Source organism: Bicyclus anynana, chromosome 27 (assembly GCF_947172395.1).
Source record: "Bicyclus anynana chromosome 27, ilBicAnyn1.1, whole genome shotgun sequence".
NCBI classification, from domain to species: domain Eukaryota; kingdom Metazoa; phylum Arthropoda; class Insecta; order Lepidoptera; family Nymphalidae; genus Bicyclus; species Bicyclus anynana.
Window position 1 is genome coordinate 1,938,027 of NC_069109.1, and position 15,846 is coordinate 1,953,872.

A 15,846-nucleotide genomic window follows, 5' to 3' on the forward strand; every position below is an offset into this window, starting at 1 on the left:
ACAGCGGTATCAGTCGTATCTATGATCATAAGACTACCTTCACCAAGCTGGCTTATGAATGAAAACTTGTCACATCAAATGAAACATGTCAAAAATATGTTTAAAATCTTCATCACCAGACCTCTAATGAGAGTCACAACCCATCCAGGTGGACCGTTCTCATCAATACAATTATATATATAGTTTGGAAATTTGACTCAAAATAGGTTTTACGTTTATTATTAAGTCTTAGACTGAGAAATTTCTTAATAAATAACAGGTACATCTGTTATTTATTAAGAAATTTCTCAAAATAGGTTTTACGTTTTAGACTGAGAAATTTCTTAATAAATAACAGATGTACCTGTTATTTATTAAGAAATTTCTCAGTCTAAGGCTTAATAATAAACGTAAAACCTATTTTGAGTCACAGTGATAAAAATAAAATTATTCTAAGACCTTATTTAAATTGACTTATCTCCCATGAAGAACAAACAACTAAAGAAGTTAACAGAAGAATAGCAAACGGCTGGAAGAAGTACTGGTCACTAAAAGAAATCATGTAATGTAACGAGCTAAACATGACAATCAAATTAACTGCAGGTAACCACTGGAGGAGGGTAGCACAAAATAGAACGGAGTGGAAAAGGCTGGAGGAGGCCTATGCCAACAGGCACTCCGAATTACTGACATATATATGTGTATTACTCAACTCGTATATACGGAAAAAAGGGCTTATTATTATTATAAGTTTAAACTAGATATTTTAAAATGGAAGATAAAATGTAAAGAAATATTGAAGGAGTTCCGATACCAGCACATTAGTCCCTGCTCAGTAGAGAACCGTATGCACTCTCGTTGATCTTCGGAGTACCGATATTAGAATAAATTTATTGTTATTTTTTTCTGTCTCTACTTTTTCTTCATCTTTATTTTCATCATCAGACGATTCTAAACTTAGTGTTTGCGTTGGCTTAGGCTCTAGATATTTGTTTTAAATTGTAGTTTTTTGACCATCACAGAGTCGAACATTTGAATAGTCATTGTTTATTCAATGCAAACAAACAAACAATCAAATCTTTCCCCTATATAATATTAGTATCTATATTAAGTCGGGTTTGTTACAATACTTACAACACAAGAACGGCTGGACCGATTTGGCTGACAATTGGTGGAGAGGTACCTTAGAACCAGGAGGACATACTTAGGTACTTACTTAGGGTGTGGGTAGGCTTGAGTAGCTTGGCTTAAATTTTCAAATCGGAAGTAGTGATACCCTCAGAGATCAGGGCAAATAGGTAAAAAATTGATCAATTATATAATTTACACAATTTTTCTTTCAACCGTCTGTCACTAAGCGCTATGATAGAAATTTCTGTTCAAAATTCCTCTTTGAGAATGAATGATCTGGGGCACTGTTTTTTACCTATACAGAACAGGACATCACTATGACAATAAATATGGTATCATTATTTTACAAAGTGACATTATCATCTGTCAGAAAATTCGCACGATTATTGATTATACTATAGCTGTTACAGAAGGAATTAAATAAAACAAAGTTAATAAAAAGAAGTATATATATTACGGAATAGTAACGGGTCTTATAGCTGAAGTGGCAGAGGATATAGTTCCAAGAGCCGATGGACGTTGGGGTGCCAATGTGCTGGAATGGCGACCTCAAATCCGTTTTGTTTCGAAGTCCATGCAAGAGGTCTATGTCCAGTGGACATCCATCGGCTGTTAATCTTGATGATGAACGCGTCACTGTTCGCCGGGCCATACAGTTCCTTCGATCCAGTCCAATTGGCTGTACACGGGTGTGTACACGTCGTTCTGTTCCATGTCCACGCACCATGACGGCAACTCCAACACGCCCACCACGTGGACGATGCACTTGTCGGAGTGCACCATCACCTGCAGCGGCGAACCCTCTCTGTCCTGCAAATTATGACGTTATGGTGATTATACGGTGCCTATTCAGTGACGTCACGCCCACGACGTCGTACACCTGCGTGATGGGAAACTTACCTAAACAACGCCTGCTTTCCTGTTTCATACTTTAGGAATTGATTTCGGGGGACAGTATTCAATGTTAAATAGAAAAGGTCGCGGTGGAAATACTTCCAAGTGCTATTTATGTATTTTTATATGTTTTCGCTATAAATGTGTGCACTTGGAAGTGAGATGAGTGAGATTGGCGATTTATCAAAAAATGGCCTATTTTCGGCCCTCAATAGAATGTTTTTTTTTTCTGTTTAAGTGCCGTAGGCTCCTTATGGGACCTCAGCGGCGTCACCGGGGTGGTTTGGGCGAGCACAGAAGCATCGCCTGATGGGGCCCGAAGGCAGAAGCAAGTAGATGGGCGGAACGACTCTCTAAGGGCGAGACTCGGACTTCGACTTAGAGGGCCGTTCGGGAAGGATTTTTTGGCCTGAGTGTATCAGTCCGGGTGCCCCTGAGATCGTGAGTTAAAAAGCCCACGTCTGGGTGACGTCAGATATCGGGGACCTCGTCTTCGCCGGCGAAGACGCTGTGTAGCTTGTGTTTGTGTTGCCTGGGAAGCATTGTCGTTCTTTATCTCATCGTCAGGATCGTAAAGGACGTTTTTTGGGCGTCTAGATCTACAATCAGCGTTGATATCGGGGATGTAGCTGCAAGCCTCAACCACTAGTTGGTTGGGGTGGGTGGCGGCTCTCTCAAAATAAGTTTTCGAGAGCTGTTTCATATATTGGGCTATTGTGGGGAGATCTAGGTCTCTATGTAGGTCGTTATTGCGCACAAACCACGGAGCGCCCGTGGCCTGACGCATAAATCGGTTCTGAAGGACCTGAAGGGGTTTTAGGGTCGCCTTTGGGCGATGGGCAAACACTACACTAGCGTAGGTCATTATTGGACGGATGCAGGTCGTATAGAGAGTGAATGATTTCTAGGCGCGAAAAACTGGCGGAAATATTCTCTGATAACGGCCGCAACCTAGTCGCAGCTGCTAGAGAAATCACTAACTTTTTAAAGGACAATCCTGTCATATCAGATTTTGCAACAGATGAGCAAATAAAATTTTCATTAATACTTGCTTATGCACCTCACTTCCTTAATGCTTACCAAAATAAATTATTTCTTCACTAAGTACAGTTTATGTAGATAATATTTGGTACTTCAATGATTAAAATTGGATTAACTTATAAATGTGTCATCTGTATTATTATTTTATGTAACGTCATTTCTCTTGTCTATGAAAATCGTGTATATATATACACAAAAAATCATACAAAGAGATCCTGTAGTCAGGATCTCATTGTGTGAATTTCAATAATCTATACTAATATTATAAAACTTAAGAGTTTGTTTGATTGAACGCGCTAATCTCAGGAACTACTGGTCCGATTTGAAAAATTCTTTCAGTGTTAGATAGCCCATTTATCGAGGAAGGCTATAGGCTATATATTATCCCCGTATTCCTACGGGAACGGGAACCACGCGAGTGAAACCGCGGTGTCAGCTAGTTTACAATATTTCTTTTTATCTTCATGAGATATGTCGTAGGCCTATGGATTACCTTGCACGTGCCGTATAATGCTTTTGGGTCTTCACTGATGCAGGCTCCTCTAGAAACGCCCCACTCGCGGTAATATCCCTTCATAGTTTCGTTGCATGAGTCTGACTCCAGAAGAGTGTACGGCATCTTTATGAGTGTGCTGAATGGGTCTCGTGGATGATCTGATGGAAAAAATGAAAAGATATCATGTCACTGTGTCAGTCGTTCTCTTTAATTTAGCTAAATGCACTTCCGTGGGGTGTAAGGGGGGAGGCCAGTCCTCACCTGCTCGTGGTGCACCTGGATTATATGGATTACTTGGGATAGGCGGGGAGAGTGACTTGAGTGGGAAAGGGGAGTGTTTGTTAACAGTCAAAGGCGCCTTTAACCCTACACACAACGTTCACAAGTGTGTGACTTCACTCAAGGTCATTCTCTGCCATTCTAGGGTCTTATTTTGGTTACAGTTTGATTTGTTAATTAAGTCGACCTGAAAAATGTTTTCTTATTTTCACCTCACCACCATGCCACAGCGAGGTATGGCGCTGCTTTTCAGGTGAAACCTGTGAACTGTGTGTAGTGTCATGATGATGTTGATGATACTCACCCAACGGGCCAACCCGTGATGATGGGCTTGCTATACCACGATAAGTCAGGATTGGTCCACATACAACAGTCGGATGTACTTAACAGTCGAACTGTATTGTACGAGCAGTGACAATGCTGTTGATACTCACTGGGTGACTCAAGGGTTGCTCAAATCGTGGCTATAGCCTTGCTGTACCACGATAAGACCACGATAAGTGGACCACAGACACGCGCTGGTCGGATTTTCTTTTTTATTCTTTACAAGTTAGCCCTTGACTACAATCTTACCTGATGGTAAGTTATGACGCAAACTAAGACGGAAGCGGGCTAACTTGTTAGGAGGAAGATAAAAATCTACACCCCTTTTCGGTTTCTGCAAGGCATCGTACCGGATCGCTAAATCGCTTGGCGGTACGTCTTTGCCTCAAAACAAACACAACCTCAATGTCCAAAACCTCAATGTACGAATGTACTTAGTTTACAGTCGAAAAGTATTGACAATGACAATGCTGATGATACTCACTGGGTGACTCAATGGTTGCTCAAATCGTGGCTATGGCCTTGCTGTACCACGGTAAGTCAGGCTTGGTCCACAGACAACAGTCGGATGTCATTAACAGTCGAACTGTATTGTAGGGACAATGACAATGCTGATGATACTCACTGGGTGACTCAATGGTTGCTCAAATCGTGGCAATGGCCTTGCTGTACCACGGTAAGTCAGGCTTGGTCCACATACAACAGTCGGATGTCCTTAACAGTTCAACTGTATTGTAGGGACAATGACAATGCTGATGATACTCACCGGTGACTCAATGGTTGCTCAAATCGTGGCAATGGCCTTGCTGTACCACGGTAAGTCAGGCTTGGTCCACATACAACAGTCGGATGTCCTTAACAGTCGAACTGTTTTGTAGGGACAATGACAATGCTGATGATACTCACCGGTGACTCAATGGTTGCTCAAATCGTGGGAATGGCCTTGCTGTACCACGGTAAGTCAGGCTTGGTCCACATACAACAGTCGGATGTCCTTAACAGTCCAACTGTATTGTAGGGACAATGACAATGCTGATGATACTCACCGGTGACTCAATGGTTGCTCAAATCGTGGCAATGGCCTTGCTGTACCACGGTAAGTCAGGCTTGCTCCACATACAACAGTCGGATGTCCTTAACAGTCGAACTGTTTTGTACGGGCAGTGACAATGCTGATGATACTCACTGGGTGACTCAATGGTTGCTCAAATCGTGGCAATGGCCTTTCTGTACCACGGTAAATCAGGCTTGGTCCACATACAACAGTCGGATGTCCTTAACAGTCGAACTGTTTTGTACGGGCAGTGACAATGCTGATGATACTCACCGGGTGACTCAATGGTTGCTCAAATCGTGGCAATGGCCTTGCTGTACCCCGGTAAGTCAGGCTTGCTCCACATACAACAGTCGGATGTCCTTAACAGTCGAACTGTTTTGTACGGGCAGTGACAATGCTGATGATACTCACCGGGTGACTCAATGGTTGCTCAAATCGTGGCAATGGCCTTGCTGTACCCCGGTAAGTCAGGCTTGCTCCACATACAACAGTCGGATGTCCTTAACAGTCGAACTGTTTTGTACGGGCAGTGACAATGCTGATGATACTCACCGGGTGACTCAATGGTTGCTCAAATCGTGGCTATGGCCTTGCTGTACCACGGTAAGTCAGGCTTGGTCCACAGACAACAGTCGGATGTCCTTAACAGTTCAACTGTATTGTAGGGACAATGACAATGCTGGTGATACTCACTGGGTAAGTTAGCGAATGCCCAACCCGTGGCTATGGCCTTGCTATACCACGGTAAGTCAGGCTCGGTCCACAGACACGCCGGGCGAATGTTATCGTTGAAGTTCACATCTGCTTCCAACTCCAGCAACCATATGTAGTTGTGGTCTACAGAAGAATTGTATTCTGGATGCACGTGGACGGTTTTAACTGGCACCTGGACATCAAATTATAAGCAACTGTGAATTCTATTTATTATTTACTAGATGACGCCGCGCGGTTTCACCCACATGGTTCCCGTTCCCGTAGGAGTATAGGGATACTATAAACCTAATAGCCTTAATCGATAAATGGGCTATCTAACACTGAAAGAATTTTTCAAATCGGACCAGTAGTTCCCGAGATAAGCGCGTTCAATCAAACAAACAAACTCTTCAGCTTTAGCTTCAGCTATAAATTAATGATATTGATTTCCTGTAAAATAAAGGGTTTTTCATAATTTCTTTTTTCTGTAACTTGCTAGACCCAAAATGGTCAAAATGACTTAATAACCGTAAAATTTTGCTTAATAAGTATAATATGTTTCGTTACTTTAGTAGGCCGCCATTTATATTTAAACGCCAAGAACCTCCATAATCGTGAGGTGTGCAATCTCAGATATCATTTTCTCAAATTCAAATTTAGATCATCTTAATGAAAGAAAAAAAATTATTGCATTCAAAGCTCCTTTCTACAAAACAAATAAAACATTATTTACAAAAATAGTATTGTAATGAGTCCAATATCTTAACATTCCACGGATTCACCGTGCGGGTGCCGGGTCTATCGCGTGGTAGAGAGAAAAACTCCGAGCAGAGTCCCGGACTTGTGACTACAGGGTGTAGGGTTAAGGAATTCCTTGACGATCGATCAACTCCCTTCTCTGCTCGTGTTATTCTCCTTGCCTAGCCAACATGTACATGGTAATTTCATCCGTAATATTTAACAAAAATCAAATGTTCAAAATCTTAATTCTAGCAGCTATGAAAAAAGAAAAAAAATATAACTTGGTAACCCTAATGATTTTTGGAAAATTATTCAAATTAGTTTTAGATAATTGGGTGGTGTATCTACCATTTGCGTTTTATCCATTAATTACGGGACACCCTGTATATCATTTACGCCGCCTCAGACGGACAGTCTCATTTGATGCAGCACTGACAGCCCACCATGGGTATGTTATGTCCATAATGCAGTATGGAAGAGGATAAAAATAACCGTGGTTGGGTGATAACTTCGACCATTAATAACAGGACCTGCCTCGCTAACCGTTACCCCTCTGTCAAAGATCAAGAATCAATGATCTAACGCGTTTATAAAAACTGTTGCTACAGAATCGATGTTTGATTGTTGTAATCGTTTTCGCCGTGTAAAGAGCTCACAACTGCCGGTTTGTGTAAATGAATGCCATAAAAAACGGCCAAAAACTTGAAGTTTAGTAAAATATGGAGTAACGTTTCATTTGTAAGTATTTCTACCTTAATTATATCGAATTTGTAATAAAAACAACCTTTAAAAAGAATCGATTCTTTTGACGAAACAGCAAAAAATCGATCAAGTAATCGAATATTCTATGGATAGTCTAAGCGATGTGTTTGTTAGTCTGTGTAAAAATTACGCGTGTGTGTATTGCGAGTCAAAATAGTTGTGTGTAGTGTATGGACACAGAATATATTTAATGGTGTTAAATATTTTCGATGTATGAGTTTACCTCGTCCCCCTCAAAAACACAGACTTTGTTGGTGAATTTGGGTGCGAAACAGGTCCATAGTCTAAATAGTCAAAGGGTAAAAATAAGAAAAAAGTCTCACGTCTCCATCGATGGATTCAGAGGTGAAGACTGAAGTGCTGTTCTCCCAGAAGAAGTCCAAGGCGCCCAGCCTGACCATGTCCGGTGGGTAGTGCACGAAATCGCGAGCACAGTATTTGGCAGTCAGCACGAACCGCGAGCTGATGAGACTGCCTGAACATAGAAATTTGACGTAGTCCCGGAACGTCTCCTCATACGTCTCCTCCCAACGCACAGCAGACTGTGAAACGATATAGAGATTTTTTATATTCGCTGGATGCAGGTGGCTCAGTATCGTGATGTTAGGAAGTCCCTACAAAAGGCCTATGTCCTGCAGTGGACGTCCATCGGCTGATATGACGATGATGATCGATGTTCTGACAATGTTTCCTCATTTGAAGATATTTTGAAAATTTTAGTTGTAGGTTACTGAAGCCAGAAATATATTTTATTTTTATTATATTAATTTTTTGTCTGTCTATCTGTCTGTCTTTTTGTGGGCCGGTCATAACACTGGGTGAATTCAAATGAAATCCGCGTTTGAGACCGTTAATACGAAGGTTATAGGTTACATATAGTCACAAAATAAAATCAGAAAAATACTCTACTTGCTCGCGAAAAATTCACTGATACTTAGATATTCCCTTATATTTTAGAATTTAAACTATCGTGAGTGTCATTCATATTAATTGATTATGAAACACGGCTAAAACTCACGTGATATTAGGTCGGGGCCCTTAGTCATGAGCTGGTTCTTGCATCGCGGCACGATCCAAACTGCGAAGCGGCTGCGCGACGCGCTGCTGTTCGCATCGCGCGCTGGGAGAGGGTTTGAGTGTTGGGGAGTGAAGGTTTCGTTTCACTCACCGACGGTTCATTATATTTAATACATGACCTATACCTCAGAACGACAAGTGCCCACTAAGGTGTGGGATATAAGAACATGCCAGTCTTATGAATGTTGCCTGCATTGGATAAATTACATAAAATCTGTCTTTATTGATGTATTTTCATGATCACCACTCACCAAATATGCCGTCTGAATATGCCGCGGCCAGCTCTGGATAGCCTGTGAAACGAGATTGAGATTTTTTTTAATTAGTTAATTCTTGATTGATTGATGATATAGAGCGTGATAGCCCAGTGGATATGACCTCTGCCTCCGATTCCGGAGGGTGTGGGTTCGAATCCGGTCCTGGACATGCACCTCCAACTTTTCAGTTGTGTGCATTATAAGAAATTAAATATCACGTGTTTCAAACGGTGAAGGAAAACATCGTGAGGAAACCTGCATACCAGAGAATTTTCTTAATTCTCTGCGTGTGTGAAGTCTGCCAATCCGCATTGGGCCAGCGTGGTGGACTATTGGCCTTACCCCTCTCATTCTGAGAGGAGACTCGAGCTCAGCAGTGAGCCGAATATGGGTTGATGACGACGAATTCTTGGTTACAATCTCACCTGTAAGTGATGATGCAATGTAAGATGGAAGCGGGCTAACTTGTTAGGATGAGGATGAAAATCCACACCCCTTTCAGTTTCAAAAAATCAAAAAATATTACTTGGTCACAAATTATATTTTTTGAGGAGAAAGTCCTCACCTCACGCGAATACCGCCCGTCCACGCCAACCTGTAAAACGAGATTTTTTTTTTTATTCTTTACAAGTTAGCCCTTGACTACAATCTCGCCTGATGGTAAGTGATGATGCAGTCTAAGATGGAAACGGACTAACTTGTTAGGAGGAGGATGAAAATCCACACCCCTTTCGGTTTCTACACGGCATCGTGCCTGAATGGTAAACCGCTTGGTGGTACGTCTTTGCCGGTAGGGTGGTAAGTCCTAAACTATATCTCGGGAATTAATTAACGTATCGAAATAATTCATTCACGAGTATGTTTGTTTTCAACGGAGAATACAGAAAGCTAACAGTTAAAAACAGTTAACATTATTCATTGGTAGATACACTGCCTAATTATCTAAAACTTATTTCTTGTACAGTTTTCCAAAAAACCAAGGGTGACCAAGTCACATATTTGAGGGTAAAGTTCTCACCTCATGCAAATATGTGCCGGTATCCACGCCAACCTGTGAAACGAGATAGAGATTTTTAACCGACTTCCAAAAAGGAGGTATACGTTCGGATGTATGTATGATTTTTTTACGTATGTCCAGCGATATTTCCGTCATTTGTGGATCGATTTTGAAAATTCTTTTTTGTTTCAAAAAAAAAAATGGGACCACCCTGGATACCTTTTTTATATAGAGGTTTTATGATTGACAATTTAAGTCTATCCGGAAATACGCCATGTTCAATACTTAATAGCGTGAGCTTAGATTACCAGCTTACACCATTGCTTATTTACAATATTTTGTCCACTGTCTAGAATCGTAATGCGAATGAATTTAAATACACAAGTGAAAAGCATTTTTTTTTATTTAATATGATTGTAACTCAAACCGATAAATAGTAGGAAGCAACGATATCTTTCGATTCAGGTCTCCAGCGCCAGCCCACAGCAGCCTGTGAAACGAGATAGAGACGTTTTTATTTTTATTTTACGCCCCTATAAGCCCCGCCCCCTAAAAATCGTCAAAAATCACCAAATTTCGACAGACGACCAACTAAAAACGTTACGGCGACTTAAGTATCGCACGTATTCAAAAATAAAATACCACGTCGTGCAGAGGAGAATATAGAGAATAACTTTACCGCTAATATTTAAACCGCCAAAATATATCTACTTTTAATAAAAAAATATTAAACTTTGACTTTTAATTTTTTTTATAAACCTATGATCTTAGGTAAAATACCAGCCAAAACCCGGGCGAAGTCACGACATGAGGACAGTTGCGCGCGGCCTGAGGCCGCACTTTTTATGTACTTAGCTAAAACTATTTGCCATATCTTTTAAACAATAGTTCCTTTCCTCCAATTATTGAAAAAGAATGTAAGGAATGGGTGCGACCATAGATCAGCAGGCGGGGATCAAACCACCACCTCGCGGTGATGAGTTCGCCCTCTTTACCAACGAGCTATTGAGGTTATACGTAGAGGAATTAAAAAAATGGAGATGCATCGCACTCAAATTCACGAACAAAATTGTCTGTCGTTTTTTGAGGGGGACGAGGTAAACTCACACATCGAAAATATTTAACACCATTAAAAATATTCTATGTCCATACACTACACACAACTATAAATTTGACTCGCAATAAACACACGCGTAATTTTTACACAGACTAATCAACACATTGCTTAGACTATCCACAGATTAAATACATAGAATATCCGATTACTGATCGATGTCTGACTGTTTGTGTCGTCAAAAGAATCGATTCTTTTTATAAATTGTTTTTATTACAAATTTGATAAAATTAAGGTTTAAATACTTTCAAATGAAACGTTACTCCATCTTTTACTATAATACAAGTTTTTGGCCGTTTTTAATGCCATTTAACTACACAAACTACATTTTTAGGGAGCTCTTTACACGACGAAAACAATCACAACAATGAAAAATAGATTCTGTAGCAACAGTTTTTATAAACGCGTTAGATCATAGATTTTTAATCTTTGCCAGAAGAGTAACGGTTAGCGAGGCAGGTCCTGTTATTTAAATGGTCTAAGAGGTTAAATAACTATAACTTGAGGGTAACACCTACCATATGCGGGAATTCCCCTCGCTTGGCTTTGTCAATGGCCTGGTCGTCAGTGCAATTTGGCGTGTTTATGTTTTCGGGCCTGTTTTGGTTGTATTCATCGCACTCTGTAAAGAGATAAGTTTATGTTTACGAGCAAACAGTGACATTTCTACTGTACACACATTGCATCTATATAAGATTCAAATTTAAAAAATAAAATGCTCATTAAAAGCTATCATTGCCAAGAACTCTAAGTTAAAAACCGTTCAAAATCAAAATTCATTTATTTCAAGTAGGCTCAGTTTACAAGCACTTTTGACACGTCAGTTGACTATTTGTAAAGATTCTACCACCGGTTCGGAAGGCAGGTTCTGCTGAGAAGATACCGGCAAGAAACTCAACAGTTGGTTTTTTGAAATGAAAATGTTCACAGTGCTTACACTCGGGTATTGGAAGAGCGTGGCCAACTCAAGGAGGTTGCCGACTCTTATAATAGTGTATGCAAACATATGAGGAAGCTCTGGCAAAGATTTATTTTCTGGAGGATGAGTTAAGTAATGCTTAAAACAATAAACAACCTACAGTCTCAATTACATAGTTTTTTGTTTGGACAGTTTGTGTAATGATATCTGGTTGAGATAATATTGGTGTATTAATGGTAACCGACCAGTGGTTGTATTAATATCTTTTTAACCGACTTCAAAAAAAAGAGTAATCGTACAACAACATACATAAAAAAACGATTACTCGAAGACGCCTGAACCGATTTCAAAAGGTCTTTTTTCGTTTGAGAGAGTATGCTTTCCAGTTAGTCCCATAGTAATCATGTCAGGATCTGATAATGGGATCCTGGAGAAACAGAGGGAAACTTTCGAAAATTATAGGAGTAGCCAGTACGTTTGTTAATGTTTACATTAAGTATTTTAAAGCACTTTAATTCAATGAAGGTTTGGTATCGATCTGATGACGGAGCCGAAGCAAAGATGAGGGAACTCCTCATCGATTTACAGCAGTTACCTTGTGTTTGGACCTAATTAATTTGTATCGATGAGACTTTATTAAATTGACTACTGTTGAGCACAAGTCTCCTCTCAGAATGAAAACAATTAATTAAAAAATACTTTCCTCAAACGCTACAACTTGTTACGCCTTGTTACTAGATCGAAAACAAAAAGTAGCAAGACTACTAAGATTAACTTACTTCTCTCGCTTAGTCTTTTTCTTCTTGTCGTCTTCTCCAAATCAGGTTTCTGACTGAAAAAAAAAGTAAATAAACATACAATTACTACCTAGTATAGCTATTATTTCATCATCATCATTATTATCAGCCGATGGACGTCCACTGCTAGACATAGGCCTCGCCAGCACCCAGCGGCTCCCTGCTACCCGCTTGATGTTCTCGGACAACCTAGTGTGGGGGTCAGCCAACACTGCTCTTTCCGGTGCGGGGTCGCCGTTCCAGTACCTTGGAACCCCAACATCCATCGGCTCTTCGAATGTGGCCAGCCCATTGCCACTTCAGCTGCGCGATTCGCTGAGCTATATCAGTGACTTTGGTTCGTCTGCGGATCTCCTCATTTCTGAATCGATCATGCAGAGAAACTCCAAGCATAACTCGGTCCATTGCTCGCTGAGTGACTTTGAGCCTTCTAATGACCTTCTAGCGACCAAGTCTCATCCGTAGGTAATCACTGGCAACACGCATTGTTCGAAGACTTTCGTCTTCAGACACTGAGGAATATAAGTATAGGTTCCTCCTATCATCCATTTAATAATAATAATAAAATAATAAATAAGCCGTTTATTCCATATTTACATTTACATTTCAAAAGTTGTTAGTAGTTTGTTAGCAAGTTTTCTTAAATTTTGTTAGTAATATTAGTTTGTAAGTTCTTATTAAATATGGACCCCTGAAAGGGTAAAGTCCTCTTCCATCTTCTTCCACAACTCCCTGTCTTTTCCAGATTTCATCCATTCGTTTCCGGCTATCTGAATGATATCATCAGTCAGACACTGAGGAATACAAGTATAGGTTCCTCCTATCATCCATTTACTGCAGCAAATCCAACAGGTTCCCTTGACCCGTTTAGCATTATGGCTCCGCTAGTACTACCTAAAGTGTCGACAGCTCTTGCAGCAGTGGTCGGGAAAATGGTTGATGACTTACGTGTACGCCGTGAGGTCGGTGCAGCAGACGAGGAACGGGAACCGCTGCTCTGAACATAACGTCGGCGGGATACCGTTCCTCCTGGAAATAATAATTACAGTGTATTACTAGTGTCGCACCCAAATTGGCGAACAAAAGCTTTTGAGTAAAACAAGCTTAGATTAGGTATATATCTTATACTAAACCATATGTTTTCTGCGACTAAACTAAGAAGTTGTTGGCCGCTTTCCACTAAACAAAAAAGTATTTTTACTTTGACAGAAAATCGTCTAGTGAGACAGTTCCTTATTTATTTAGTCAGAGATTATGGACTATCAGCTCATACTCCAACGGGCTATGGAAACAGGCCGGATGGAATGAAGTTCGTTATTGCAATCGCTGGCGCAATCGCAATCTCAATCGTAATCGCGATTGCCATTGCAATCGCTATCGCTATAACTACTCGTATCATTGCTACCCTGAAGCTCACCAGCTGTCTTCAGGTCACGGCTTACAACTATAGCAAAAACATTAACCTTCTTCTTACGCCGTCGGGTAAAAAGTGTCGTTACAACTTTTGGTCTTAATTTTTTTCGTGTAGCTAACTTTTGCAACGTGCGATAAGGAACTTTGTTCCAAAAATTACTTTGTAATACTTGGGAAATATGTTACCCTGGTACTTTGTTTGATACTTTACGATTTCTGCCAGTTCAAACTTACTATCGTCGCTTCGTTTCAAATTATACAGTAGGTACATACGCTCGCGCGTCGCTTATTGTTTCATAACCAACGTTATACATACTGGTAATCATTTAAAGCAGGCATACACTTGGAGCCCAGTGTACACACACCCGCTGAGGCTGTGTGTCTGATCACGCAGTCCTCGCCCTCTGTAACACACACAACACTTGTTAGACTGACACCTGAAGACTGATGTACACACACCCGCTGAGTCTGTGTGTCTGATCACGCAGCCCTCGCCCTCTGTAACACACACAACACTTGTTAGACTGACACCTGAGGACTGGTGTACACACACCCGCTGAGTCTGTGTGTCTGATCACGCAGCCCTCGCCCTCTGTAACACACACAACACTTCTTAGACTGACACCTGAAGACTGGTGTACACACACCCGCTGAGTCTGTGTCTCTGATCACGCAGCCCTCGCCCTCTGTAACACACACAACACTTCTTAGACTGACACCTGAAGACTGGTGTACACACACCCGCTGAGTCTGTGTGTCTGATCACGCAGCCCTCGCCGTCTGTAACACACACAACACTTGTTAGACTGACACCTGAGGACTGGTGTACACACACCCGCTGAGTCTGTGTGTCTGATCACGCAGCCCTCGCCCTCTGTAACACACACAACACTTCTTAGACTGACACCTGAAGACTGGTGTACACACACCCGCTGAGTCTGTGTCTCTGATCACGCAGCCCTCGCCCTCTGTAACACACACAACACTTCTTAGACTGACACCTGAAGACTGGTGTACACACACCCGCTGAGTCTGTGTGTCTGATCACGCAGCCCTCGCCGTCTGTAACACACACAACACTTGTTAGACTGACACCTGAAGACTGGTGTACACACACCCGCTGAGTCTGTGTGTCTGATCACGCAGCCCTCGCCCTCTGTAACACACACAACACTTCTTAGACTGACACCTGAAGACTGGTGTACACACACCCGCTGAGTCTGTGTGTCTGATCACGCAGCCCTCGCCCTCTGTAACACACACAACACTTGTTAGACTGACACCTGAGGACTGGTGTACACACACCCGCTGAGTCTGTGTGTCTGATCACGCAGCCCTCGCCCTCTGTAACACACACAACACTTCTTAGACTGACACCTGAAGACTGGTGTACACACACCCGCTGAGTCTGTGTCTCTGATCACGCAGCCCTCGCCCTCTGTAACACACACAACACTTCTTAGACTGACACCTGAAGACTGGTGTACACACACCCGCTGAGTCTGTGTGTCTGATCACGCAGCCCTCGCCGTCTGTAACACACACAACACTTGTTAGACTGACACCTGAAGACTGGTGTACACACACCCGCTGAGTCTGTGTGTCTGATCACGCAGCCCTCGCCCTCTGTAACACACACAACACTTCTTAGACTGACACCTGAAGACTGGTGTACACACACCCGCTGAGTCTGTGTGTCTGATCACGCAGCCCTCGCCCTCTGTAACACACACAACACTTGTTAGACTGACACCTGAAGCCGAGCGTCTCTTTAAGATGAAGCTACTCACGGAAAAGTTAACAGTAATCTATTGTAGGAATGTTCCACGGATCCAGGGTTCAACAATGGTTTTTCTATTTTTGAATCCACTTCTG

At 41.6% G+C, this 15,846-nt stretch overlaps 1 protein-coding gene across 1 annotated transcript; it reads right to left on the bottom strand.

Moving 5' to 3' along the window:
• Positions 1-1,572: 1,572 nt before the first annotated feature.
• On the bottom strand, positions 1,573-14,397 carry LOC112054393 (serine protease persephone-like). The gene is made up of 12 exons (XM_024094165.2): positions 14,288-14,397; positions 13,507-13,587; positions 12,541-12,593; positions 11,361-11,464; positions 10,156-10,218; positions 9,750-9,782; positions 9,297-9,326; positions 8,726-8,767; positions 7,721-7,939; positions 5,895-6,087; positions 3,539-3,699; positions 1,573-1,920 (listed from the first exon to the last, which is right to left on the bottom strand). Exons 1-12 carry the CDS (start codon positions 14,308-14,310, stop codon positions 1,744-1,746), a joined length of 1,179 nt encoding a protein of 392 aa, XP_023949933.2. The 5' UTR covers positions 14,311-14,397; the 3' UTR covers positions 1,573-1,743.
• Between the last annotated feature and the right edge of the window lie 1,449 nt (positions 14,398-15,846).

Coding starts and splice junctions, on each gene's coding strand:
- LOC112054393 (XM_024094165.2), bottom strand. CDS start 14,310: ATGCCTGCTTTAAATGATTACCA. Junction 12,594..13,506: donor ACCGACCTCACGGCGTACAC/GTAAGTCATCAA, acceptor TTTTTTTTTCAG/TCAGAAACCTGATTTGGAGA. Junction 6,088..7,720: donor CTGAATCCATCGATGGAGAC/GTGAGACTTTTT, acceptor TTTGATGTCCAG/GTGCCAGTTAAAACCGTCCA.